This window comes from Fusarium graminearum, chromosome 3 (genome assembly GCF_000240135.3).
Source record: "Fusarium graminearum PH-1 chromosome 3, whole genome shotgun sequence".
NCBI lineage: Eukaryota > Fungi > Ascomycota > Sordariomycetes > Hypocreales > Nectriaceae > Fusarium > Fusarium graminearum.
In genome coordinates, this window is record NC_026476.1 from 6709422 (window position 1) to 6732144 (window position 22723).

The following is a 22723-nucleotide window of genomic DNA, read 5'->3' on the forward strand; positions in this document are numbered from 1 at the left end:
ATAATCACATGTTCAGTGAGTGATACAGTAAATACATGCACTAGAGGTAGACATGCTCCACCCCCATGTTTCTGCTCGACAGGCCTGGTCCTTCGTCTGGGGAATAGATACTCCCGTCGACGTCGAACAGAAGTTCAGGTCATGAGTCGTGCTTCTCACGGCATTTACTTACTCGATGCGGTCATGGCCAAGATCATGTGCCATGCGCCTTGTTGTCAATTCCGATGGTAAGAAAAGCATGTGAAGGAGCTGCGGTAACAAAGAATTGCTCTAGCGCATGCTCGCTGCGACCGTTGATGTCATATGGAGCATGCCGAGGTACTTAACCGCTGTCCAATCGGAGACGGAGTATTGCCAAATGTAGCCTCCGAGGTTATGCTCTTCACGACTCGCACGCTTTTCAAGGAGAATACCCCCGTGGGGGACGGGCAATTAATCTAGATTGAGAACGCGGAGAAATCCTGCTGTTTGCATGTGTCTTTCAAACACGTACGTTTCTGTTGGTTCGGCTCGTTCGCTTTGTTAGCTAATTCTCACATATAACCTCAGCAGCAACCAGCACATGCGCAATCTTGGTGGTCCACCACGACTGCAAAATAGTCGATCAAAATTGGATGTAGTTTTTCCTAGACAGTAATATTATTCACACAATTTCATATTCATCGACATACACCAAGAGCATTTAGTTTCTTGTTCATGTTTCCTCCGCTTAACAGAGCACACATATCTCTCTAAAATCCATTGAGTACCTCATGATAATCATAGGTAAAATCTCCCCAAGTGGTATGTACCACACCTAATAACTCCAATACGCCATTGCCGGTGCTGCTGTGTACCTTAGTCTTTTCCGTATTTCCTTCCAGTACATTACATCTCGTTACTTGTTCGAAACACCGTCCAACCCCCGATTACTTTGTACCCCGGGGCTTCGACTTGGAAGCCGCCTTGTCTTTCTTCTCCTGCTTGGCCTTCTTTCTCTTCTCCTCGTTCTTCTCGTCCAGCTTTCGCTTGTGCGCTGCCTTCTCTTCTTCCGTCTTGGGAATCGGCTTGAAAAAGCCCTCGAGTCGGGCTTGCTGAGAGCTCTTTAGATTCTTCTCCAAGCGAGCACCTCCGCTGCGAACACGGTCCTCTGAGAAACCCTTTTCGGTTACCAGGAATTTGACGAGGCCTTCCATGTCGGGCTTCTCCCACTTGAAGTCACAATCGGGATGGTCGGCCTGGCGCACATCCGGCTCGAAAAATAGGTCTCGTGCGTCCTTGTAGGGCCAATCCTCAGGGATGACATACTTCTTCTTGGAATCATTCTCCATTGCCTCGACAACCTTCTCCAAGGAGCCGTGGTCGCGGATCATCTTGAGGGCAGTGCTGGGTCCGACCTTGGGGATTGGGTCGAGGTAATCGCAGCCAAGCAAAATGCAAAGATCGACAAACTAGATCGGGTTGTCAGCTTGAAATATAACCTGCAGTGACTAAGTGAACATACCTGCTTCCTTTCCATGTTCAGGCCTTCAAGGACCTTGTCCAGGCGGATCTCCTGGATAGGTTCCTTTCTTTGCTCGCTGAATGTGAGATGTCGGAGGAGAATTGGAGTGTTGAAGCAGAGTGTATCCATATCCTCACTGGCAGCTGCATACACCTTGCCAGCCTGGGCCAGGACAGCACACTGAGCCTCGGCTTCGGTAGGCGCAATGATGTAGGGAATGCCCATGAGCTTCAACAACCGTTGGCAGTCGGCGTTGTGCTCACGAGTGACGCGGACAGTTCGTCGCGAGAATTTCTCAATATCCTCTGCTGTACCCGTCTCCTTGGCCTCCTCCAGGCCTTCGGTGGCCTCTTGTTTGCGCTGGAAACGTTTGGCCAACTCGCCAGACTTAAGCTTGGGCGGCGCACCGTCGAAGACATACAGGGGCTTGATACCGTTGTCGACCATGCGGAGAGTACGGTAAAACATGCCCATGAGATGCGACGTCGTCTCGCCGCTCTCGTTTGTGAGCTGCTGACCTTCGGATCGTACGGCGATGAGGAAACTGTAGATACTCATCGATGCATCCTGGAACGCTGTAAGCTTGCGTTATTTGTACCGGTTCTATTCCGTTTGCAACTTACAATGGCAACTTTGCGACCAAACTGGTTCTTGATCTCACTCTCCTTGATCGCATCTGGAGCTTCCTCCTTGATGATCTGGAAGAGTTGTTTGATACCCATCTTTGCAGCTATTCTCCTTTAAGATTCTTGAAGGTTGCTGAGAATGGAATTGTGGAAGAGACAGAAGAATTATGGTGATAAGAGAGGGGAAAGAGTAGCTGATCAACAGGAAAAAAGAGATGGAAGGTGCACAAAAGAAAGAAGATGGAAAGGACTTAACGCGTGTAGGACGTCATGGCGCGCCGGTCGCGACGGAAACCGCAGGGGTCTTAATTGACCCCACACCGTGACAGCCTGGTAAGCTCATGAATTTTAAAGCACGATGAAATAACGATTGTTCAATGGTCAAAGACAAAATAGTGCATATATGAATAATTCAAACACAGTATTATATTCAAGCTAAACATCCCATGTATGCGCTGTCAAGTAGGAGGATCACATGTTCTACCAGCATGGCAATTCATTGGCAAGAGGCTTCAATCATGTCACAGCGAACAACTATATAAGATCAAGATAAATGTATCGACGTTCAAGCTCCCAGCCCAGGTTACTGTGTCCCCCACTGACCTCTTGGCCTCCGTTATCCTCGAGGCGGACCTCAAGAATTCCAGAGAACCATCAGTCAGTAGATAACAGGACACGCCCAAAAGAGCCGGAAGGGTGCTCGGAGCACCGAAACCTCTTCCCAACCCACCTCTGAGGCGTCGAACAAGCACGCGGAGTGCTTTCTTTAATATACCGCTCGGAATACAGAGCAGTCAAGGATGAGTCTCGCCTTGCGCTCCACCTTGCCGTGCGGAACATGTCACATTGATGATTGTTGTTGGACAGGAACAGGAGTCAGAATCTCACACGCTCGCAATCGTGACCATGCAAATGGGTCGCATGTGTGTCGTAGGGGTATCGTGGGTTTCGTCCCCAGTACTCTTCATTATCTCATTCTTGGCATCTAATCGCTTTAGTTAGTTCCTCAATTTTCGTTTACATCCAGCAGCCCTATGTCCTTCTTCGGCTATTATCCATGTTCTCGAGTGTTTTGTCAATCTCCATGATATCCAGCATCTCAACTTCCAGGTTTCGTTCGTCTTCATCGACTGTGACGTCCGCTGCCGCGTTAAGCGTATCCATAAAGTCGAAACCGACCAGTGGTCGTGATGGCAAATCAGCGTCTGATTCGCCTTCAATGCCGTGCTTGCCTAAGGCAGATCGGAGCCGCAAAGTACCCGGCTTCGCGGTGCTTAGGTTGAATAGGTTCTTAGCAGGTCTTGTTTGCTTGCCATGCACAATAATAGCATCAGACTTGTCACCCTTGGAAAACAGGTTTCGTCTTCGGGCGTTGACAACAGCACCAACAATCTTGCCTGGCCCATCTTCTCCCTCCCGGACAACGACAATCCTGGTCTCACCATACACAATGACATCTGCTGGTATATTGCTGTCTTGCGCAGTAATGCCGTGATCTGGGTCTATCAACAGCCCGACTCCACAGCATCTCTCCCCGAGTAGTCCGGTTGACAAATCCAGGAGCTTGATCATCTTCACCGGCTGGGCGCCACTAAAGATGTCACCGCCAGTACCAGAAGCCTGTCGTAGTTGAGAATCCCAGAACCGCGTTATACCAGGGATGACACAGACGTGTTCCAGATCACCCACCCAAAAAACGACTGTCTCGTCTTGGATTGCACTTCCACTACTCGGCAGAGACAGCACCTTGATACCACCTCGGATAGTAGCCAAGCGGTTAAGTGTGATGGCAGAGCTCAGTGAAGCGGTAGCTTGTCGTCGAGTGTGAGGTGTCATGGGCGCAAATTCTCCGGTAGTCTGTTCCTTGTTCTGTGTCGTAAGACTTCGGAGTGAGCTTGTCCCCTCTACATATCCAGAAACACTAAAGACTGTCAAAGCAGCTCCCTTGACGCCAGTCTGGAGTTTACTGGAGAGGACAGCACCCGGTCCAGAAGGACTGACACCGTCAACGTCCCAAATGCCCCACATACCATCGGCAAGGAGCACCAGCACCGCGCGCCCGTGTGTTATCCAAACAGCATCAATAACCGGTTTTCTTATCGATGAGGGGCGAGCAAAGGGCTGGTACATGGATAGTAGCCATGAGCCCTGGACAGGAAAAGGGCCGGTGGCATCCGTGTCGGCAAAGGAAGGCCGTGCAAAATCGTAAACACGAACACCATGTAGGGCTGAAACAGCCAGCAGCTGCGTAGTGTGCGTGGGGTTGAAGGATATGCTTGTGAGGGGGTTGGGGAGATACTCGGTCTGGAATGGGTCGACGGTTTTGGAGGGCTTGTCGCTAGCATCCAAAGGGACATCCCAAAGCCGAACCACTCCAGAAGCCTCACGGGAGTGCGAGGCTACGACTACCCTAGGCTTCGTACCAGGCCGCTCGGTGGCTGTTGGCATGATCAAGTTGATAGCAATCCCCTCACTATGCTTGTTCTGACCACCAAGTAGGATGAGCGACTCACCCCAAGCTCCGGAGCCTGCCTTGCCTGCTAGAAGATCGCTTCTGAGCTCGGGTCTCGCCTTACTCTCCGGTGAGGGAGGAGTGAGAGGAAGCGTAATGACATAGACATCGTTGGTGACGCACGAGACGGCAAAAACCATCTTGTCGGTGAGCACTTTGGCTCCTCCCCACGCAGCATCCTCTGCGGGCGTTGGGGTCATGGGCATAACCGCAACCTTCAGGATCGCCGTTCCGAGCGCAAGGTCGAGCGTCTGTACTATTTCGGGGTATGGGCTATCCTCAACCTCGTCCTCGAACTGTGGTTTGTCCTCATACTGAGATGCTGCCTTTGACTTTGCGGGTGGTTCGTCGTCATCTGAGTCGATAATCATGATCGAATCATCCGTAGCTCCATTCTGCTTTTCGGGTTGGGGCGCCTTCTTCACAGTCTTGAATCGCTTGCCTCCTCGCCATGCAATCGTCACGCCGTTCTCATGACCGTAGATAAGAATAGTAGCACCTTGAGGGGAGTATACTGGGTAGGTCTGAATATCGTTCACGCGGCGCGAGAGGTTGTATCTATGGTAGTGAGATACTGTTCAATCTAGCGGTTTGGGCGCAATGATGTGAACTTACGTGAACTGAGTATTTTGCGCCGTGCGACGGATTCGAGGTGCTGAAATAGAGCCCATGTTGAGGTAAAAGTCGGGCAATTAAGCCCTGTAGAAGACGGCGGCAATATCTTGATGGATGGAATTATAGCTCCAGTTGTTTTGCAAGATGTAGGGCGATCGTAAGAGTCCACTGCTATTTGTTGAATTTCTTTGTTTGGCTTGTTCGTTATGATGCTAAGCTAGGAACTTTTCTAACGCGACAGACATCGCGACAAGCTCCGGAGCTGTTTCCATCACGTGACAGTATCCACTGGCCTACCCTGAACCGTGAGGTGGTTTCACCAGATATATTAGAAGCCTTGCACCGTCCGTTTCCTATTAACGTATTCCATGAGGTACTTGTTGGATCAGTGTGACACGTTGTTACATCTGATTTTCGGAGTTCAATGATTCATTGCGAAATATGGCCTAGATCTATAAAAGGCGGTTTTAGAAAATGCTGTATAGAACGAACAGCCAGAGAACCCATTGACGTGGAAGAAATTGGACGTGACAACTTATGTATTGTATATATGCCAACAAGGCGTTGGCATCGTGAACGAGTAGCGACACAAAACTATTGTTCAATCCAATCAGCGTCATAATATTGATATCGTATGGAACACTTGGGTGGTGCCGATAGCTTTCCAATATCTAATTTACATCGTTACTTTACCTTGCCACGAATTTCAGGAACATCTCAGTGAACATCATCTCAAAATATAAGTCTTAAGTGGTGGTATATGACTATGCGAAATCCTACATACGGGCGGGAACACAAACATAATGGTTGGTGAAAATAACAACCAAGGTGAAAAATAAATAAAGCGACGAGAGAACATCCCGCACTACCAGCCAGCCCACCGAATTCGTAACATTTCCCTGGGGTTGACGTGCCTTCCGCATCCGAGTGCATCTGCGACAACTCGCTCCGTATCACACTATCCATCATGTCCTAAAAGGACCTGTCGCCCCCCTCTTTTTAGATTTATCCCCATCCCCCACAGGAGAGGGAGAATTTGTACACAGGAGACAAGACTCCCAGTCGTCAAGAAAAGAAAAAAACGTGCCAATTACACGCGGGTATGAGTGCCGCTAAGATGCCCTTATGCCAAGACGACGTCCATGAAATGGACAGATGGAAGTATGACTTCTAATAGGGCACACGCGGCATTATTCCCATCTTCTCCAGTCGCTTCGATCAAGGCGTATTGTTAAAAAAAAAAAGTAAGGAGGTAATGAGTGGATGGCGTAGAGGTAGCCGGCCATGGAGCATGATTGATCAAATCCAGTCGTAATTTCCGCAGACGCAAAATAGTAGAAAAATGTCTAGTCCTACGCCCGAAAATCAAACGCCGCCTAATCGCCGAGGGTTATCGATCGATTGGCAAACAGACATGAACTATCATCCCAATAAAACGCCGTGAATGCCAAGTGAGAAACAGATTGGAAGTATAGACCTTGAATAGCCGAGACTGAAGACTTGATTAAGCGTTGGTGACCTAAAGGTTTGTTTAATTAGTATGGCGGTCAAGAAGTTAACTGCTGTAGGCAAACTTACCCGTAGAATTCTTCGGGAGTAATCTTGGTTATCGGCGATGCTGCCGTCGCTGAGTCGTCGATGGGCCATGACGGGATCGAGACGAGAGTCAGTCATGGAGATGCTGCCGCTGCTGCCCGGGGGCTTGGAGCCGTTGATGAAGGCATTCACAGCAGCGTTTCGTCGATGCTCCTCTTCAATCTCGGCGTTTCGTCGGCGGCGAACAAAGAATATGGCACCGCCACCGATTCCAGCTACTATCACAACTCCTACTACAACTCCGGCAGCAATAGCGGCCACGTTGGGACCATCTTTCTTAGGCTCGGAGGCTGCTTCTGAACTTGTAGCTGTGTCGTCGGTTTGGGTTGCGGCAGCGGAATCTCCTCCAGCGGTGGTGCTGGAAGCGGCCTCGGTTGACGAGGGCGCAGCGCTTGAGGTCGACTTCTCCTCCACGTAATTGTCGGGTCCAAGTTCCAACCCCGAATTAAATACAGAGTAGTATTTCTTGAGTGCACCACAGGCTTCGTAAGGATAACCAGGACATTCCCAGTCACATTTGTCATCGTCAACCTCATCACCTTCTTGTGGGTAAAGCTGACCACAATAACATGAATCAGCCTGTAGAGCGAATACAGCGTACTTCGTCTTGCATTTATTCCAGCAAAAGCCAGATGTTGTTGAGGTTCCCGAATACACCTTCGTCATGTTGCCATTGGATTTCCAGCAACCCTGGCCCTTCATCTCGTTCAAGACAGGTTTGGCAACAGGCCATTGTTCTCCTCTTATTTTGCCACTGACCTGTCCGTTGACACTGGCAAAGCTAGCAGCCGCAATGGCCATTGAGAAAAGTGAGGAGGTCTTCATGATGGTTGATTTCTGAGGCGGGAAGTTCAGAGACAGGTAGTCGGTCGCTTGACGGGATTTATGATATGTTGATCGTCGAATACGGACTTCGAGTCAGATCAACTGTAAACGAAGGGAGCCGAATCCAAAAGTCGTCGGTCTGCCGGGCTCTTGTCCGTACCGAAGAGATTATCGGTTGGCAAGTGGTCAAGTCGTATTTGTCGTCGTTGTTGGCCGAAATGTAGCACTTTGAGTTCCTCCTGAATGACCAATGAAGATGACAGCAATATTCGATGGTCTGGTCTAGTAGTGCCGTCGAGTTATAGTAAGACGGCGGTAATCTAAGGATCGACTGTATCGGTTATGAGACGGTCGAGTTGAGACAGTTGAATGAAGATCAAGATGCCGTGGATAAAAAAGAGACGTGATGAGAAAAGTAAGAGAGAGCGATGATCGTGATACTGGACACGATACGCTTCAGACAGAGGTGAAGAAAGAACAAACGCTTTGAAAGTGTGGGGAGGTGAAAGAGGGACTGGAACGAGCGAACGGCTGGAGGTAGTGGCTTGTTTTGTTGAAAGAGGATATGGGAGTGAGATGGGGGATGGAAGGAGAGAAAGGTAGCAGAAGCGAGGCGAAGCGAGTCAGAGAGAACAGGAAAAGGAAAGGGACCAGACGTGCAAGTGAAGGGGAGAGCCAAGCCAGACATGGGGCCTCAGAGTCGCAGCCAGTAAATGCAAAGAGACGGCGAGACAAAGGAACAGGGGGTGCAGGGGCACCTTCCATTCGGTGGAGCCACTGTCAGGGATCTAGCAAGGATTGGGTCTCCATCTTGGATCAACTTGAGAAGCTGGCGGATAAGCTAAGGAGGTCAGATTCTTCTTTTGCACAAAATCACGCATTGCATAAGCTTTTTCGTCGACGGTCAACCCGCTAAGGCCTTCTAATCCGACCGAACACGCACCAATTGGTGCACCTGTACACTGCTTCTGCCGACCACCAAGTCAGAATGCAACCTTCTAATTGGCGTCACCCGTTAGTGCAACGACTAAACGGTACATCTCTTGCCCATCTTGTGTACGCTAATCAAGTTGCACAAACCTTGAATAACAGTATGCACAACTCTAATGGGAGCAAACTGCTTAACTTAACCGCTCGTACCTGATGCCACCGTGCCTTCCCTGCCTGCTCATGATTAATGCCTGGGCACACACAAACACGAAACCACGCCGTCAATCACGGAAACATCTTTGCCCAGCTCCCCAACCACTGGCAGGAACAAGCACGAGTACAAGCACAAACACATACAAAACTGCTGCGAGACAGAGAGAAACACCAACTTGAAATTGTGGCTGACTGTGGCAGGCGGCATCGGACGTTATCCATCACAAGGCTAATAAAAGGTTCAAGGAAAATAAGCCGCAGCCATCTCGCGAGAGTCTCGTTAAACATGGGCGATTTTGGCATGTTCAACTATACAGTGCCATTCAAACACGCCTCGGCCCTTGAAGAGATGTCCTCATTTCCGAGCCTTTGTACCTCAATCTTCCGACCGCTTCCAACCATCCCCTAGATTTCATCAAAGCAGACCCCCTGAACCGCAACCACCCCCCTTATGACCATTTTAGATGGACTGCCACGCCATCCGCTGGGGTACCACTGGAGCCGCTGCGACCGCTGAACCCGCCTGTAAGCAAGCCACCTCATCCAATACCTTCATTGGAAATTTGGAATGTGCTGCTACCAGTCACCAGTGGAACATGCGATCGACGTTAGGCGTTGGATCTTCAAAAACACTCTCGATACGCAGGTCCCAGTCCGTCCGGGAGCCATTGACTCAATGCTCGACCTAATTCGATAGTAGCGAAATCGTGTTTAACTTGTCTGCGATGGATTGTTCAGGTTCGTGCCAGCGTTACGTACATGTGGTTGGTTCATGACAATTTTGTGAAAGATATTCAGGAACAACAAAGTCAACTACGTACCGTTTACCCTCCATCAACCAAAGAAGGACATTATACCGCAGATCTAGACTAAACTTGGCTTGGTTTCAGAATACCCCCAATTTATCCGGTTTAATCACAAATGTCGATACAGACCGGAATCGGTCTCGGTTGCAATGAGTACAAATTACTCTATGATTCTGTCAAGATCATGAACGTTGGAACTTGGACGACAATCTTGAGTGCATCTACAGTACAATACCAGACGCTCAGGCTGATGATTGTGTACCTTGCAGCTATCGTTATCCGACACTCACAGAAGCTTGGCTGAATCTGACCTTCCAAGACAGGTGGAGACTCCGAGTTCATTTGCTCGTCAATGCACTCCCCATGGTCGCGCGCCGCAGTTCAATGTCACAGTTCCCGAGGTCTTCATAAGTTATGCAATATGCAACCCCATGTATTTGTGCAGATAGAGCTACGAAGAGGCGCACGTCAGCTACCTGTGCATACGGTGATGACCCGTCTCGATCCACGTGTCTCGTGAACCTTGCTTTTATGGAAAACGCAATGTCAATAGTCTGTCTATTCGAGATACGGCCTTTGATGTGTAAGACGTGCAATGTTCTTAATAGCCTCCGACGTTACAGTATAGCAAGATTGAATACAGTACTGGGAATTTGCCAGTTCTAGCAGGGAATTTCCCTTCCATATTAAAAAGCCTTTCTCTTTGAGCAATTATCGACGGTGCATTATCATTGAGATTACGCTAACGATCCAACGAGTAACCAATGTCTCGGTATCTAACCCTGCAACAAAAGATCGATGGGACTGTTGGTTGTCTCGATGCCAAACCGTTCCCAATATTCAACAGCCAACAACTATTGCTGGCACCTCGGAAAATATCAACTCTCGTCCAGATTCGTACCCATTGTGGCAGCCAGGTGGAAAGGAAACCCAAAAACGCCACTTCTTGGCATGTGCATTTCTGTATCAACGGATTTGTTGACAAGGTTTAAGTGTGCAAGTGTGAATTACGAATCGCTAGTTATCAGGGCATCCCAGTATCTGTACAGTCGCAGAAACTGGCGAGACCGCACAAAGCTTGAGATGCAGCCGAGATCCAGAATAAGAAAACAATACGATCTCGTCAGACAAAGCCCTTCCAGATGAATCAACTTCAAGTCTGCTGATCATACACACACCGAGGGGCCGTCAGGTAGGTGCATAAAACTTACTATGGGTCTCTGGCTTGTTTAAGTTTTACAGTACTTACATAAGGCCAACAGACACTGAAGGACGAGAATTCCTTGTTTATGCATCCTTCACATAAGGTTATCACGAAACCCAAGTCTGCTCTCGTGTTTGTGGTTGGTTAAGACGATTGGGTTCCTACATTAGTTGTGGTACTTACCCCTTTTGTCGACATCTGCAAAACAATTCCTTTATTTGTCTGTTCAAATGTCACTTGTGGGTCACGTCAACCTCCTTCATAAAAGGGCCGCGAGGCAATTCGCGACTCAATTTGTCCTCAGAGTTCCGAGGTCGATAGGTGCTTACACACCAATGCATGAGATCGATGATTGCTCTCGTTTGTAAGATATTCGTTGGCCCGGTTGACTGCATGGCGTATACACAACAAAAGCTTCGGATAAGTTCTAGGGCACTTCTGGCGCGACAGACTTCGTCTCTGTTGGCAAGGAAAGCCTGTTCGACTATCTCCGAATAGGGTCTGTCCCTAATATCATGCCCTACCTACTATGCCTATCCCCTGTCATAGCCGCCAAGAGATGAATCAAACCGTTTCAGTCAAACCCACGATAGCGATGTGATGCCAAGTCAAAACCCCGTGGAGATTGGCTTTGATCAAGGGACCTGTGGATATTATCCATCACCACTCTAGCCACTGCAGATTATCGTGGTCTACATGCTATGGCTGTATGATTATCAACAATGCAGCTTGGACACGTAGATTTCATGCCTTTGCGGATCTTGAGTCCCGTCGGAACAACCGGCTTTATAGCGAACGGAGCTGCGAATTCATCGAGCATTGCCTCGCATTGATTAATATATTGCCTAAGGTGCCAATCCGTCGCGGAAGTTCCAGTACCACAAAGGCCCTGTTGATTCTTGCCATAGCCACTTTCCTCTCTGCCAATTCTCGCCAATATATGTATGCGCGATGAAGTTTATTTGCAACCCGCATGGCTGGATAGCGGATTTTCGTTGTCAACGTTGAGATTTCGGAGTTGGCGGACTGCCTGGCTTTCGTTCCAAACTGTCTGCCAAGGCCGTTGCTGTGCCTCATTAGAACACTTTCTCGTCGTATCCTTCCATACCAGCTGACTTTGTAGAAGAAGGATTTCAGAATCATGAAATCTGTCGGAAATAGCAGTGCAACAATTGCCTTTCTCTGGATCTATGATGGTATTCTCAATTATATATTGACAGCACAATTGTCCTATCCAGCCCTTTGTATCCGTACATACGATCCCTTACTCAATACTGGGGATAACAGCTGGAGTTATTCTACATACAGAGTAGTGTATAACTTAACCCACTTCGTCCACATCATGGGCACCCTTATTGTACGGTACGGTGGGTATAGCCTCGCTCCCCTGTCCTGCACAGGCTTCCGCGTTTGGTGGCCGTCCTCTGGCATGCAGGCCGTGCATCACTGGCTATATTCAACCTTGCCAGCTTGCCTTAACGGATACTGAACCCTTCTAGCCGTCTCTTTTCCTCACTGGAGACACTGCGAAATTGATTCATCAGCTGTCCGTGCTATTTTTGGAAGATACAATCTTAAAAGATCAACACGCATTAGTGGCTGCTTTCACCTCCCTGGATCGATTTTGAAGATTGTGAATTGCAATGACAAAATATCGAGCTGATCTCTCTGTACAGCTGGCGTCCTTGATCTTGTCGTTGTCTTGCATCACTAGTGCGATTGCAATCAAGGTCTGGAGTTTCTCAAGCCCTGATTTTCTTCCAACTTTTTGTCGGGTCATCTATCCACTGAGGGTATGATCATCTCTGTGGACTTCGCCACCAATAACACCCTCCCTGCGTTCTTGACTGACTGGTGGCGCTGGAGAAAACAGGACTGGCTGTCATGCCAGTTCAGGAACCAGAGACATTGTCTTCTTTTTTGTGTCTCATTGCCCTGCTAGATAGCCCTGGGCTCACCCACCACGCGATACATTAGGATTTGTGTACCCAGACCACATGAATATTACTTACTATTGCGGATTTCAATTTTATATAGCCAGTCCTCCCTGATGATCACCCATTCGCCGCCATCCCTCACGGATCTTGCCTTTGATGGCTGCGTCAACTTAAAAGTCATATCGTAACACCGGTTATGACCTTTGCAGTGACCCAACGTCAAGGAGCTGCCTGAGGAGCAGGCACTGGCGCATATTTGTGTACTATACTCTCAGGGATATTCTGTTTTCTGGTTGTATTGGTTCTTCGACTTGGCCACCCACAACATCCAAAGATCCTATATCAGAGTCAGAATTGGCATCACAATGAATGTGTGTCAAAGCTTTCATCACTTACGCAAAAAACAACAAGAGCAATCCTCCAGAAACTCCTGAGCCAACTCCTGCGCCAATTCTCTGTTGCGAGCTCAAATCTATTGATACGTTAGTGTGACTATATAGAGAAGTCATCAAGTGATGGCCCACCATGTTCGGTCCCTAGGTTTGGCCCACCATCAAGTGTTGGTTGTGGATGGCCATCGGCTGTACTATAATCTGTTTCTCCTCCATCGGTTGGCTCTGGCAATGGAGCAGTGGTTGCATCTGATGGTTCGATCGCTGAAGTAGTCTCATCTCCAGCAGTTTTTTCTGCGATTACTGTTATGGTAGTTCTCGAAGGAGCGCAGAAGTACCCCTCTGCCCCAAACCCTGGCCATGTATAAGTTGCACATGCCGGGAGGGAGTCATCGGTGCTACATTTGGTCTCAGCATCGTCCTTGACTTGAGCTTAGATGTCGCGTACCACTCTACAGTGTAGTCGTTGGGTGCTGTGCCTGACTCGATACATACGGTCGGAATGGCACAATTTGCGCCATCACAACACCCGACATATCTATTGCTGTGGCCCAGTATGGATAAGAAACCGCATGACCTGGATGAACAGTCAAGAGCAAGATCAATATCTGGTCGCGCACATTATATATCAGCTGGCGACTGGAACTGGAATACTGGCTAATGGGGCACCTTACCGCCATTGATGTATCCGCACACAGAATCAGGTCCTACGCTGCTGTCAAGCGATTTGACCAGCCCGATGAGGCTGAAGCCGAGAATAAGGTGGGATATGAGTATTGCCATTGGGATATCATATGTTCTCTAGATAGAACTACACGCTTCCGATGCGAGATCATAGCCTGGTGGGTGAGATGGGAAGGGAGGAGCTGTATATCAAGAGGAACTGAAAGAGCTACAACAAGGCTCGGAACTTAACTATGCAGGCAAGACGTGCCACTTTTGGGCCAGTGTCTTTCAGCTCTTATAATTGGATCCTGCAGTCTCAGACAATCAGTCTTCAGCCGCAGCTGCGCAGCCAACTCAGCTGAGGGATGTTTAGCGTCGACTTTACCAATGCGGTAAGACAACACTAGGTTATATCGCATTGCAAGCTTTATATCTTTAAGGGTGATCCTCTATGCAGAGTAGTCCCCTTGGGACTGCCTTCAGAACAAACAACAGTCAGCATGCCGAGTCCCAAAGTCGATTGCTCGCAATGGACGGAACTGAATGACTTCAGTAGTTACATCCGCCTTCTCGGGTCCAAGACCCAATACAAGAAGGATAGTTTGGAAGTCTGTCAAAGCGAGATATGTACCGCGGTGTATGGCACAGGTAATCCTGACATATCTGGCATTGGAGTTCGTCTGGGTACCGCTTCTCAATGGGTTTCGCTGATCATTTATTCTAGGTTGTCATCGGTCATGTTCTTGAAATTACATTCAGCGTCTCCTTATCTCTTGCAATCATTGCACTCAAGCAAAGCGAAAAGACCAGCCAGTGGCACCGTATCGTAAAAACCGGTCTGGTGGCTTTCGTTGACTCAGCCGCATATTTTGCACTCTCGCTGCAGCTTGCAACAATCGCGGTGCTTATCCGCAAAGATTACGGCGTTAGTACCGCAGATCTGGGCGCTATCGAAGCTCGCATCTCTCAATCTGTGGCTGTGGTGAGCATGATGCCACTTCTATACCCTATCGCTCTCCTGGAGCCATTGACAAAAACGTGCCCAAGGGACAACGTAAAGCACAATTCCAGGTTACTGTTGCTTAGTGCAACAGTGGCCTTGTCATTCTACCCATTCCTATCGAGATGTATATATGCTTTCAGCGTCAGTCCGATCGGTAATAGCGAAGGGTCAGAAGTATCGTCAATCGACTGGAGCACTATCGAAGATATGTGCTTCCCCCAAAAGTACAGGCACCTGGGAGAGACTATGACTTATCGGTCCTTGAACGGGTTGGAACTTACTGCCTCACTACTTGTATACTTGCTTTCGTTCTGGCTCCTCGCTGGTCTTCCCAAAATGCACTCCCGTCTGATAGAGAAGACAATAGTTGGTCAAGGAATAGTTGGTCAAGGATCAGAGGCTGAGCCTTCTTGGCGGGAACGGGTCAATAGGTGGTTTAGTGACAGGCCAGTCGTTGCCGTGGTACCTCTCTTTGTGCTTGTTGGCTTGTCTGTACCGTTACTGTGGGTGATCTTCACTCTGAGGAAAGTTCAAGAGGAGATGTCTGAGAGTATGCGACAGGAATACGCCGGAAATGAATGGGGGTTTGGACAAATTGTTTCTATTGTTTTGTTCATCCCTGTTGCAGTTGAGATGGCATACCAATGGAGGTTCGGGCTAGCATATGAGCAGTAACTGAAGAATGCGAGACTGGAAAACAATAGCTTAATGTTTTTGAAGACTAAACTTATGCACTTCTATAGCTTAGGCACGTTGACATTGAGCAAATGCAATGCCAGTAAGGCAATGGTTAGGAGCATTGGTGCCCTTTTTGTTGGATTTGACGAGCATGCAGGATCCGCTGTTTGATATGTCAGTTAAAGGTGATCTGATTTAACCGACCACGGGGCACTCACTGGTCCTTTCCCAAGGTACATTTGCAATCCGTGTCAGTCTTGCCAGAAGCGATAGGCCCTTTCAATCCGTCTCCATTGATAGCGACTGGTGTGTTGGTGTAGGGGTAGCAAGCAGTCTTGCACCTGCCCTTGAGGTTGAAGCCATCACAGACTTTGAGGTCGCAACAAGCGGCTGAAGCAAGATCAGCCCCAAGAGTGATAGAGAGGATGGTAGTGGCGAGGGTAGTGAACTTCATGATGTCTGTTTGATATGAGGAATGAGGAATGAGATGCTAGATGGTCGAGTAGATTTCTGTGAAAGCAGGCCTCCTATTTATACCTCATTTTCAACCTCGTATCATGAGGAACTATTGCTGACCGACCTTTCACAAGTTACATACAGACCTTGCTTCCTCGTCGTCGTGCCTCCCCATCGACAGGTCTGGACCAGCAGACGGGCAGCAACAGGGTGGACATGATTAGCAGGTGATCTTCACCACTTGCCTATCATCCCTAAGGGTCCGTGATGCATGTTTCCATCTAAATCAAGCTCTACTCCTGGTGTTGCGAGTTCTTCATCCCTAATACAAGAAACCAGTAAATGCTTCAGAAGTTGCGAAGCTACAACCTCATCTAGTTACAATACTCAATTTACGACTAGATAAAGCTCATGACTGAAGCCTATGAACACATGCCATCACTATACCGCACTTTGCGTATTCACTTGTAGCCCATGAAAAGTCTGTTGGTCGAAGTGTTGTTGGTCGTACATATTAGTCTTCAAGAAGATCCATAGCAAGGATATGTATGGATCTCGGCAACGGCGGGGGTCCGGCTCTTCCACTTTGTTACTCAGTCAAAGACCTCATTGGTGATGCCCATGGTATCTATAGGGGTCAACCAACAGATTTTCTCAGCTTCCGGGGTTAGCTCATGTGTTGGCAGCGCTGTTGGTTAACTTGAAACTTCAGGGACAAGATTTCAGTTACTAAAGTTTCTGAATACCTACCTACTTGCCCACCCAATTAGCATGAGTAGATTTGGAACATGGCATTTCGATCTAAGTACTGTCAGATAGTGCAACGGGGGAGCTTGTATATGCAAATGTTTGTATATAATAGCTGTGTTGCTTCTGTCATTTGAAGCGCCCTGTACGGGTACTGGCGTAACTCCTCATAGCTAGCCACCCTAAACACGCAAGGCCTTTATATAACCTCCGCTTTGAGCAACACGATTATGGTCTGAGAAGATGAGCTGATGTTCGTTTGCCTGACGTATGATGAGGGTTTGATGTCACTCATCACCGTCAAAGGTTGGGTTCCTTGCACAGACTTTCTACGGAGTGCAAGGGTAGACCAACACGAGAAACAAAAGTGTAAGTCGAACAGAGTTTTGTTTCAACGATCAGCTGAAATTCCTTTCCTTCTGCACGGATGATTCGTCCAGACACATCCCGAATGGTCTTTATTACGCTGTGATATACGCCATGTAAAAGTATTACCAGCTTCTCAATGCACATAATAACAGAACCAGTTAATGTATCTATAATACTGACGCTTTCGCGCCTTGTATTCTTGTTCGCCTGTTTATGAGATTTTCCGTCATGTTGGAATGTGAGCTTTGAGGCTACTAGTATACTTTATATTCTTCTCTTAGCCTTCACTACTTTCTCATCAAAGATAGCTCTATTACCTAAGAGTCTATGTGGATGCTCATTGCCTCTGTGTCCAACGGACATAGAAATTATGCATTGTTTCGATGCGGTCTTGATGTTCAAAAATCCGTCTAACAACTTAAACCAGCATTCTATCGCCATTGTTTAATCACTAGGTGTATGAAGGGCAACCAACTTGTTATTGCTATATGACATGTTATTTGTTTTTATTTCTCTCCAGCATCTTGAACTCAAGAATATCGATGACTGAGCAGTAGTAAGTGTTTACATGAACCAAACTATTAGACTCGCAGACATAAATATCCATCGGCCCAGGTACCCTAGAGACGATATACCTTCTGCTATCGGGTTGCGTATAACTATTGACTCACAACAAAAACATTAGGTTGCCAGTAACCCCGTGAATATTTTTTCTTCTTCGTTCATTCTTCCTCCTGGTAATAGTAAGTTAAACAAGACAGTTAAGTTCTATGTATTGATTGTGTGACAAGTTGCACTTCGTCAAACTCTGTCCGGAACTTTAAGAATCTAGGACTATATGAGAAGCAAAAACTAGACGTAAACTCTATTGGAAAACCATTACAGACAACAAACAAGAAAACATCAAAGATGAACACGCGAAAGACAAGTATATCACCCTCGAGAGGCCAAAGGCATTGTCGTCGGGTAATTACTGATCATCGAACCCCTATGAGATACAACAAACTCGAGCCCTCACATATATGTCCTGGGGGAAGATGGAGCCGAGAAATGCATCCAATGCATATATACGGACGAAGAGTTCGACGAGTTGCGCCTGATCATCGTCGTTGAAGTCTTTGTTCTTTGGGATCCTGAAAAGCCTCGAAACTTGGAGACCATGTTGAGTTCGACAGCGCACGTTTTCATTTGCATACGCCATAATTGTCATCGCCAACAGACTACGACGACTGGCAATGGCCCTTCGGTTAACTGAGCTCGATTCGCGACATTCCTTCGGGTCTTGTTTTCACGATAGATATTGTTCAGCCTTTACATGGCTCTTAAGGCAGCGCTTAACCAGACATTTGGGTTGGACGGCAACCAACCAATGGAATGTGTTTCTCTCTGGACGATAGACAGGGGGCATTAATGACTTGCATAATGTCCATGGGTTAGAAATTGGTAGGCTGGGGTCATGACTAGCATTAGACTTGACCAAAGCTGCAGGAAATCTCGACAGTCTCGAGGAATAAAAAGCAAAATGTTTATTTGATAATGATCAAGAATACCCTCAAAAGAAATAATTGTTATCGTGATAAGCTTAAGTTAACGTCATATTGTCGCTTCAAATTTACCGCCTTGGAAAAGGATGTCAAGACAGATACAAACCTAGACCTAGACCATACTTGGCGCTGGCGTAGACACCAACCTCCTAAATTACCCCCTTTTGAGGTCACTTAATGAGAGGGGAAAAACGAAACCTGATAATTAACGGACGGTTTAATCTAATTTAGATTTTTATTAGCTCCCCTAATATCCGTACAATCCAACGTTTTCCCTCTTCATGACTCCACTTGTGACATATTGCCAGATATTCATAAAGACGATCTCGAATACGACGCGATTCTTTCTCTCAAAGCGCGTAAAGTCTTTATCCTTCTATTCTCCCTTTCTTCATCGTCGTCGTTACAGTACTTCATTTTTAATCTTGATGGTCATGAGACTTTCTCTTCGTTTGATCTGATGACAGACAGTTACAAGCACCACCCCTCTTCAAATCGACGCATGCATCACGCCAGCCACTTTCTGGTTCAGTTTCTAGTTCACCGACTGTTGTAAGTCGATCCAAGTTGAAGACCTCAACTTGACATATCAACTTTATATTTTACAACGAGAACAATATAAAAAATGGGTTTCTTGAGTGCGAGTAACGACTCGCCGCGATCCTCGATGTCGCGCCTTTCGGATGAGTCGCCTTTGTCGCCAGATAGTTTCTTGGGTCATTATCCTTGGCCAAGTACCAGCACTGTCGCTCACAAGCGCTATGAATCGCGTCACATTTTGAGTAAATATGCCAACATTTGGTTTTATCTGTTTCATAAACACTGACCCGTTTAGGCGATGCGGATAAGAAGAAGCAAATTGAAGCTTTCTATCGGGATCTCATCTGGTCAGATCCTTCAATAGTAAAGGATGCTCTCAGAACGCAGCAGGGACCTCGAGCCCCTAAGACCTGTGAATGGATCATGGGAGTGCAGGAAGTCAAGAACTGGCTGAAACCAGAGACGGAGAATCAGCATGTCTTGTGGCTTTCCGGCAACCACGGAAGAGGAAAATCGACCATGGCTATCTATCTCGCTGAGAAGCTCACCAACAACTTCGCCACTGATCCCGCCAACACATGCGCCTACTTCTTCTGTGGCTCCAAAGATGTACTAAGGAACAGCGCCCAGGGAGTCCTTCGAGGACTACTCTCACAGATCTTTCAAAACCACCCACATCTTCTCAGCGACAGGATCCGCAGAAGACACGCTTACCGCGGTGCTCGTGTTTTTGAAAAGGCCCAAGCACTCTGGAACCTGCTGGTAGAAGTCGCTTTCAGATCTGACCGTCATATCTTTTGCTTAATTGATGGACTGGACGAGTGTGACGCTGACTCCCGGACTATTCTTTTGGAGCTCATCGAGGAGACCTTCCACGGAGAGAAGCCAGTAAAGAACCTCAGTCTCGTCATTACGAGTAGACCAAGTTCAAAGATCTACGAGTATTTGGGCGAGTTTACCCACAGAGACCTCGATTCATTTTCACAGTCAAAGAACGATGTCGAGGTCTTCATTAACCAGCGCGTTCGACATATTGCAAGCAAGCGGGGTTGGTCAGGCACAAGCACTACTCAAGTGAAGCGTGTCTTTCAAGCGAAATCCGAGTACAACTACCACTGGGTCCGTTATGCCAGCGAAAGCATCTGCAAGCTTCGTTCCGCAGAGGATGCCATCAAGTTTCTCAAGGGGCTGCCCAACGGCTCTGAATATCCCACCAACAGCACATCACTAAACCAGAAACGAGAAAACGTCGAGCACCTGGGTTTTGGCAACACCGATGAGGATCGAGAAAAGCACCATGCACGCCTCAAGTCGCCAGTCGTCAGTGCGATCCTAACAGGGAGAGTCGAGATGCTGGCATTTCTTCTCAAGAAGGGCGAGTCAATAACACCATACACGATCCGCGCTGCAGCGAAATGGGGATGCGTTGGAATGCTCCAGACGATCATGACGCTGCGACAGGATGAAATCTTGCGTGATCAAGACCTTTCTTGCGCCGCGGCTGAGTGTGCGACCGCTGAGATGATGAATCTCATTTTCAGACACCGAGAGTTCCGATGGAGTGACGCTGCCATGACTGGAGCCACAAGAAATGAGAGGTACGGACTGGACATACTCAGGTTGTTGCTCAAGCTGCACGGCAATGACATCAAGCTCGATGAATGGATGATGGGAAACATTGCCAGCGCTTGTCACCCAAAGACCATGGACTACCTCCTCACCGAGCACGGTCGTCGCATTCAAATCACCACAGCCGTAGCTGAGCGAGCTATCGAGAACCGCCATGGACCAGCTATGCTTAGAGTCCTCCTCAAGTACCGGGCACATGAGGGTTTTATCGACGAAGAACTCATGATCCTTGCATTGGCCAATACCCGTAGCCGACCAGACTTCATGGCCATGTTCCTCGAAATGCCACGATCTCAGGTTTTGTTCACGAAAGAAGTCGTGCTAGCAGCGATCGCTTCGCCAGAGAAAGACTCAGATGACTGGGCCCCCGAAGTTCTCGAAATGCTTCTCAAGAACCGCGCTGACGACGTCGATATTGATGAAGAGATCGCTATCGAGGTACTATGGGAGCTTGGATATCCTGGTCTACAGGTCATCTTTGAACACAAAAGTGACAGCGTTCGAGTGACACAAAGCCTTCTCGATGCTGCAGCAGGCGTATGTTCAGCTAAGGAATTCCCTCGCTTGGTGGAGAGAGCCGAGGACGACTTTAAGATCACTCAAGATATGCTCATCAACACGACCCTTAATGTGCGACATGGCGATAGACTGTTGCCCGTGATGCAGAGATATCTAAAGGGGACCCTGAGCATCGGCCAAGACGCTGTCGAAGCGTTTCTCAAGGCTGGACAAAACGGGTTCAAGAGCTTGCTCGTTCTTTTACTCAGAGACCGTGGCTGCAGAGCCAACCTTACCAGAGGTGCTTTGCGCTCATGGATCCGCGACGAACAAGTTTACCGTGGTAGTCTAGCATTTCTCTTCGTTGCACTTCATTCCGGATGGTGCAAGCTGTCCGATGAAGTGACTGGCTCCAGATGTGAGAGACTGGAAGCGCTTATTAAGCATTATGCCGAATTGGATGATGTGAGGCAGACTTTTGCCGAGGCGATGGAGCGTTCCAAGAAGGAGATGCGTGGGCGTTGAGTGTTTTGATACAGTATTGTTAACGACGTTATGAGAATATGGTTTATGATGGATAAAGTGTGCAACCAGGTGGTTGTCGCCGTTATAGGATAGGTTATCGGCTGGATGGGGTCACCGGTTGAGGATACCATGGATATATGCGTAATAGGTCAAAGTCGTTTTTAGATATAGTTTGCTGTAATACTCTATTATATTCACCGTTCAACTTATTGTTCCTATCTACCGGTAAACAATCGGTATAGGAGATTGTGGATGTTTTCGAGGCATGTTGATCGCACGTCCCCATAAAACATCCAGGAACAAGGCACGATTAAGGATCCGCGTCAAGTTAGAGCACTGATTAACCCCAGATCCAATGCTGGGCTACTGGGTTAGTCCAGGTAGTTCGTGGTAGTCCGAGCCACCAACAGCACTAAGTTTAACATCTCAGTACGCGTGAGACTTACACAGGGGTTATCGCACGAAGCGAAGAGTCGGTCACAATCAATCAGTCATTGTCAATAACAATCACCGCCTATCTGTACCTGCCGTCTGACGAAGCTGTCATGACAACGCATAGTGTTGACGAAACGAGCCCCGGTAAGAGAGGCACTGTAACAAGCTGATTGCTTCTTTTCCTGTTCCTGTTCCTGATACGCACGCAGATCAGATGAGACAGCGCTTGTGCAATGCAGATAAAGACGCATGCCTAAGGCGGGAAGGCGTCTTGTAGGTAGCTACTTACCTGGTGCTGGTTGCCAGGCAAGGAGAGTGGAGACGGGGAAGGCGCAATGGTGCGTCATTGCCAGACAAGTCACAAGGCCATTCGCAGGGGGAAGGCTTCAATGGCCTGGAGGCGTGAGGCGTTGTTGACGAATCCAGGCAGGTGCGGCCGAAACAGGCCGCAAGCACGCGCAATAAGCTTCCCCCAGCTCGGACTGACCTGAGCT

At 48.0% G+C, this 22723-nt stretch overlaps 7 protein-coding genes across 7 annotated transcripts; 2 read left to right on the forward strand and 5 right to left on the reverse strand.

Annotated features, from left to right (window-relative positions):
- Positions 1–908: 908 nt before the first annotated feature.
- FGSG_10789 (structure-specific endonuclease RAD27) lies at positions 909–2205 on the reverse strand (the record flags this gene model as incomplete). Its single annotated transcript, XM_011327311.1, has 3 exons — positions 909–1430; positions 1484–2050; positions 2107–2205. 3 exons carry the CDS (start codon positions 2203–2205, stop codon positions 909–911), a joined length of 1188 nt encoding a protein of 395 aa, XP_011325613.1.
- A 936-nt stretch (positions 2206–3141) lies between these two features.
- On the reverse strand, positions 3142–5292 carry FGSG_10788 (uncharacterized protein; the record flags this gene model as incomplete). The annotated part of the gene is made up of 2 exons (XM_011327312.1): positions 3142–5179; positions 5237–5292. The coding sequence occupies 2 exons, from the start codon at positions 5290–5292 to the stop codon at positions 3142–3144; spliced, it is 2094 nt and encodes a 697-aa protein (XP_011325614.1).
- Positions 5293–6530: 1238 nt separating this feature from the next.
- On the reverse strand, positions 6531–7657 carry FGSG_10787 (uncharacterized protein; the record flags this gene model as incomplete). The annotated part of the gene is made up of 2 exons (XM_011327313.1): positions 6531–6755; positions 6815–7657. 2 exons carry the CDS (start codon positions 7655–7657, stop codon positions 6741–6743), a joined length of 858 nt encoding a protein of 285 aa, XP_011325615.1. The 3' UTR covers positions 6531–6740.
- A 5126-nt stretch (positions 7658–12783) lies between these two features.
- On the reverse strand, positions 12784–13922 carry FGSG_10786 (uncharacterized protein; the record flags this gene model as incomplete). Its single annotated transcript, XM_011327314.1, has 6 exons — positions 12784–12821; positions 13071–13084; positions 13144–13219; positions 13272–13537; positions 13635–13716; positions 13814–13922. The coding sequence occupies 6 exons, from the start codon at positions 13920–13922 to the stop codon at positions 12784–12786; spliced, it is 585 nt and encodes a 194-aa protein (XP_011325616.1).
- A 383-nt stretch (positions 13923–14305) lies between these two features.
- On the forward strand, positions 14306–15483 carry FGSG_10785 (uncharacterized protein; the record flags this gene model as incomplete). The annotated part of the gene is made up of 2 exons (XM_011327315.1): positions 14306–14413; positions 14530–15483. 2 exons carry the CDS (start codon positions 14306–14308, stop codon positions 15481–15483), a joined length of 1062 nt encoding a protein of 353 aa, XP_011325617.1.
- Positions 15484–15544: 61 nt separating this feature from the next.
- On the reverse strand, positions 15545–15949 carry FGSG_10784 (uncharacterized protein). The gene is made up of 2 exons (XM_011327316.1): positions 15705–15949; positions 15545–15649 (listed from the first exon to the last, which is right to left on the reverse strand). The coding sequence occupies exons 1-2, from the start codon at positions 15938–15940 to the stop codon at positions 15553–15555; spliced, it is 333 nt and encodes a 110-aa protein (XP_011325618.1). The 5' UTR covers positions 15941–15949; the 3' UTR covers positions 15545–15552.
- Positions 15950–19227: 3278 nt separating this feature from the next.
- Positions 19228–21967, forward strand: FGSG_10783 (uncharacterized protein; the record flags this gene model as incomplete). The annotated part of the gene is made up of 2 exons (XM_011327317.1): positions 19228–19384; positions 19438–21967. The coding sequence occupies 2 exons, from the start codon at positions 19228–19230 to the stop codon at positions 21792–21794; spliced, it is 2514 nt and encodes an 837-aa protein (XP_011325619.1). The 3' UTR covers positions 21795–21967.
- Between the last annotated feature and the right edge of the window lie 756 nt (positions 21968–22723).

What these genes read in the sequence shown, in the direction of transcription:
- FGSG_10784 (XM_011327316.1), bottom strand. Translation starts at nt 15,940, where the DNA reads ATGAAGTTCACTACCCTCGCCACTACCATCCTCTCTATCACTCTTGGG. An exon ending in TGTACCTTGGGAAAGGACCA is followed by an intron (nt 15,650 to 15,704) that starts GTGAGTGCCCCG and finishes CATATCAAACAG; the next exon opens with CGGATCCTGCATGCTCGTCA.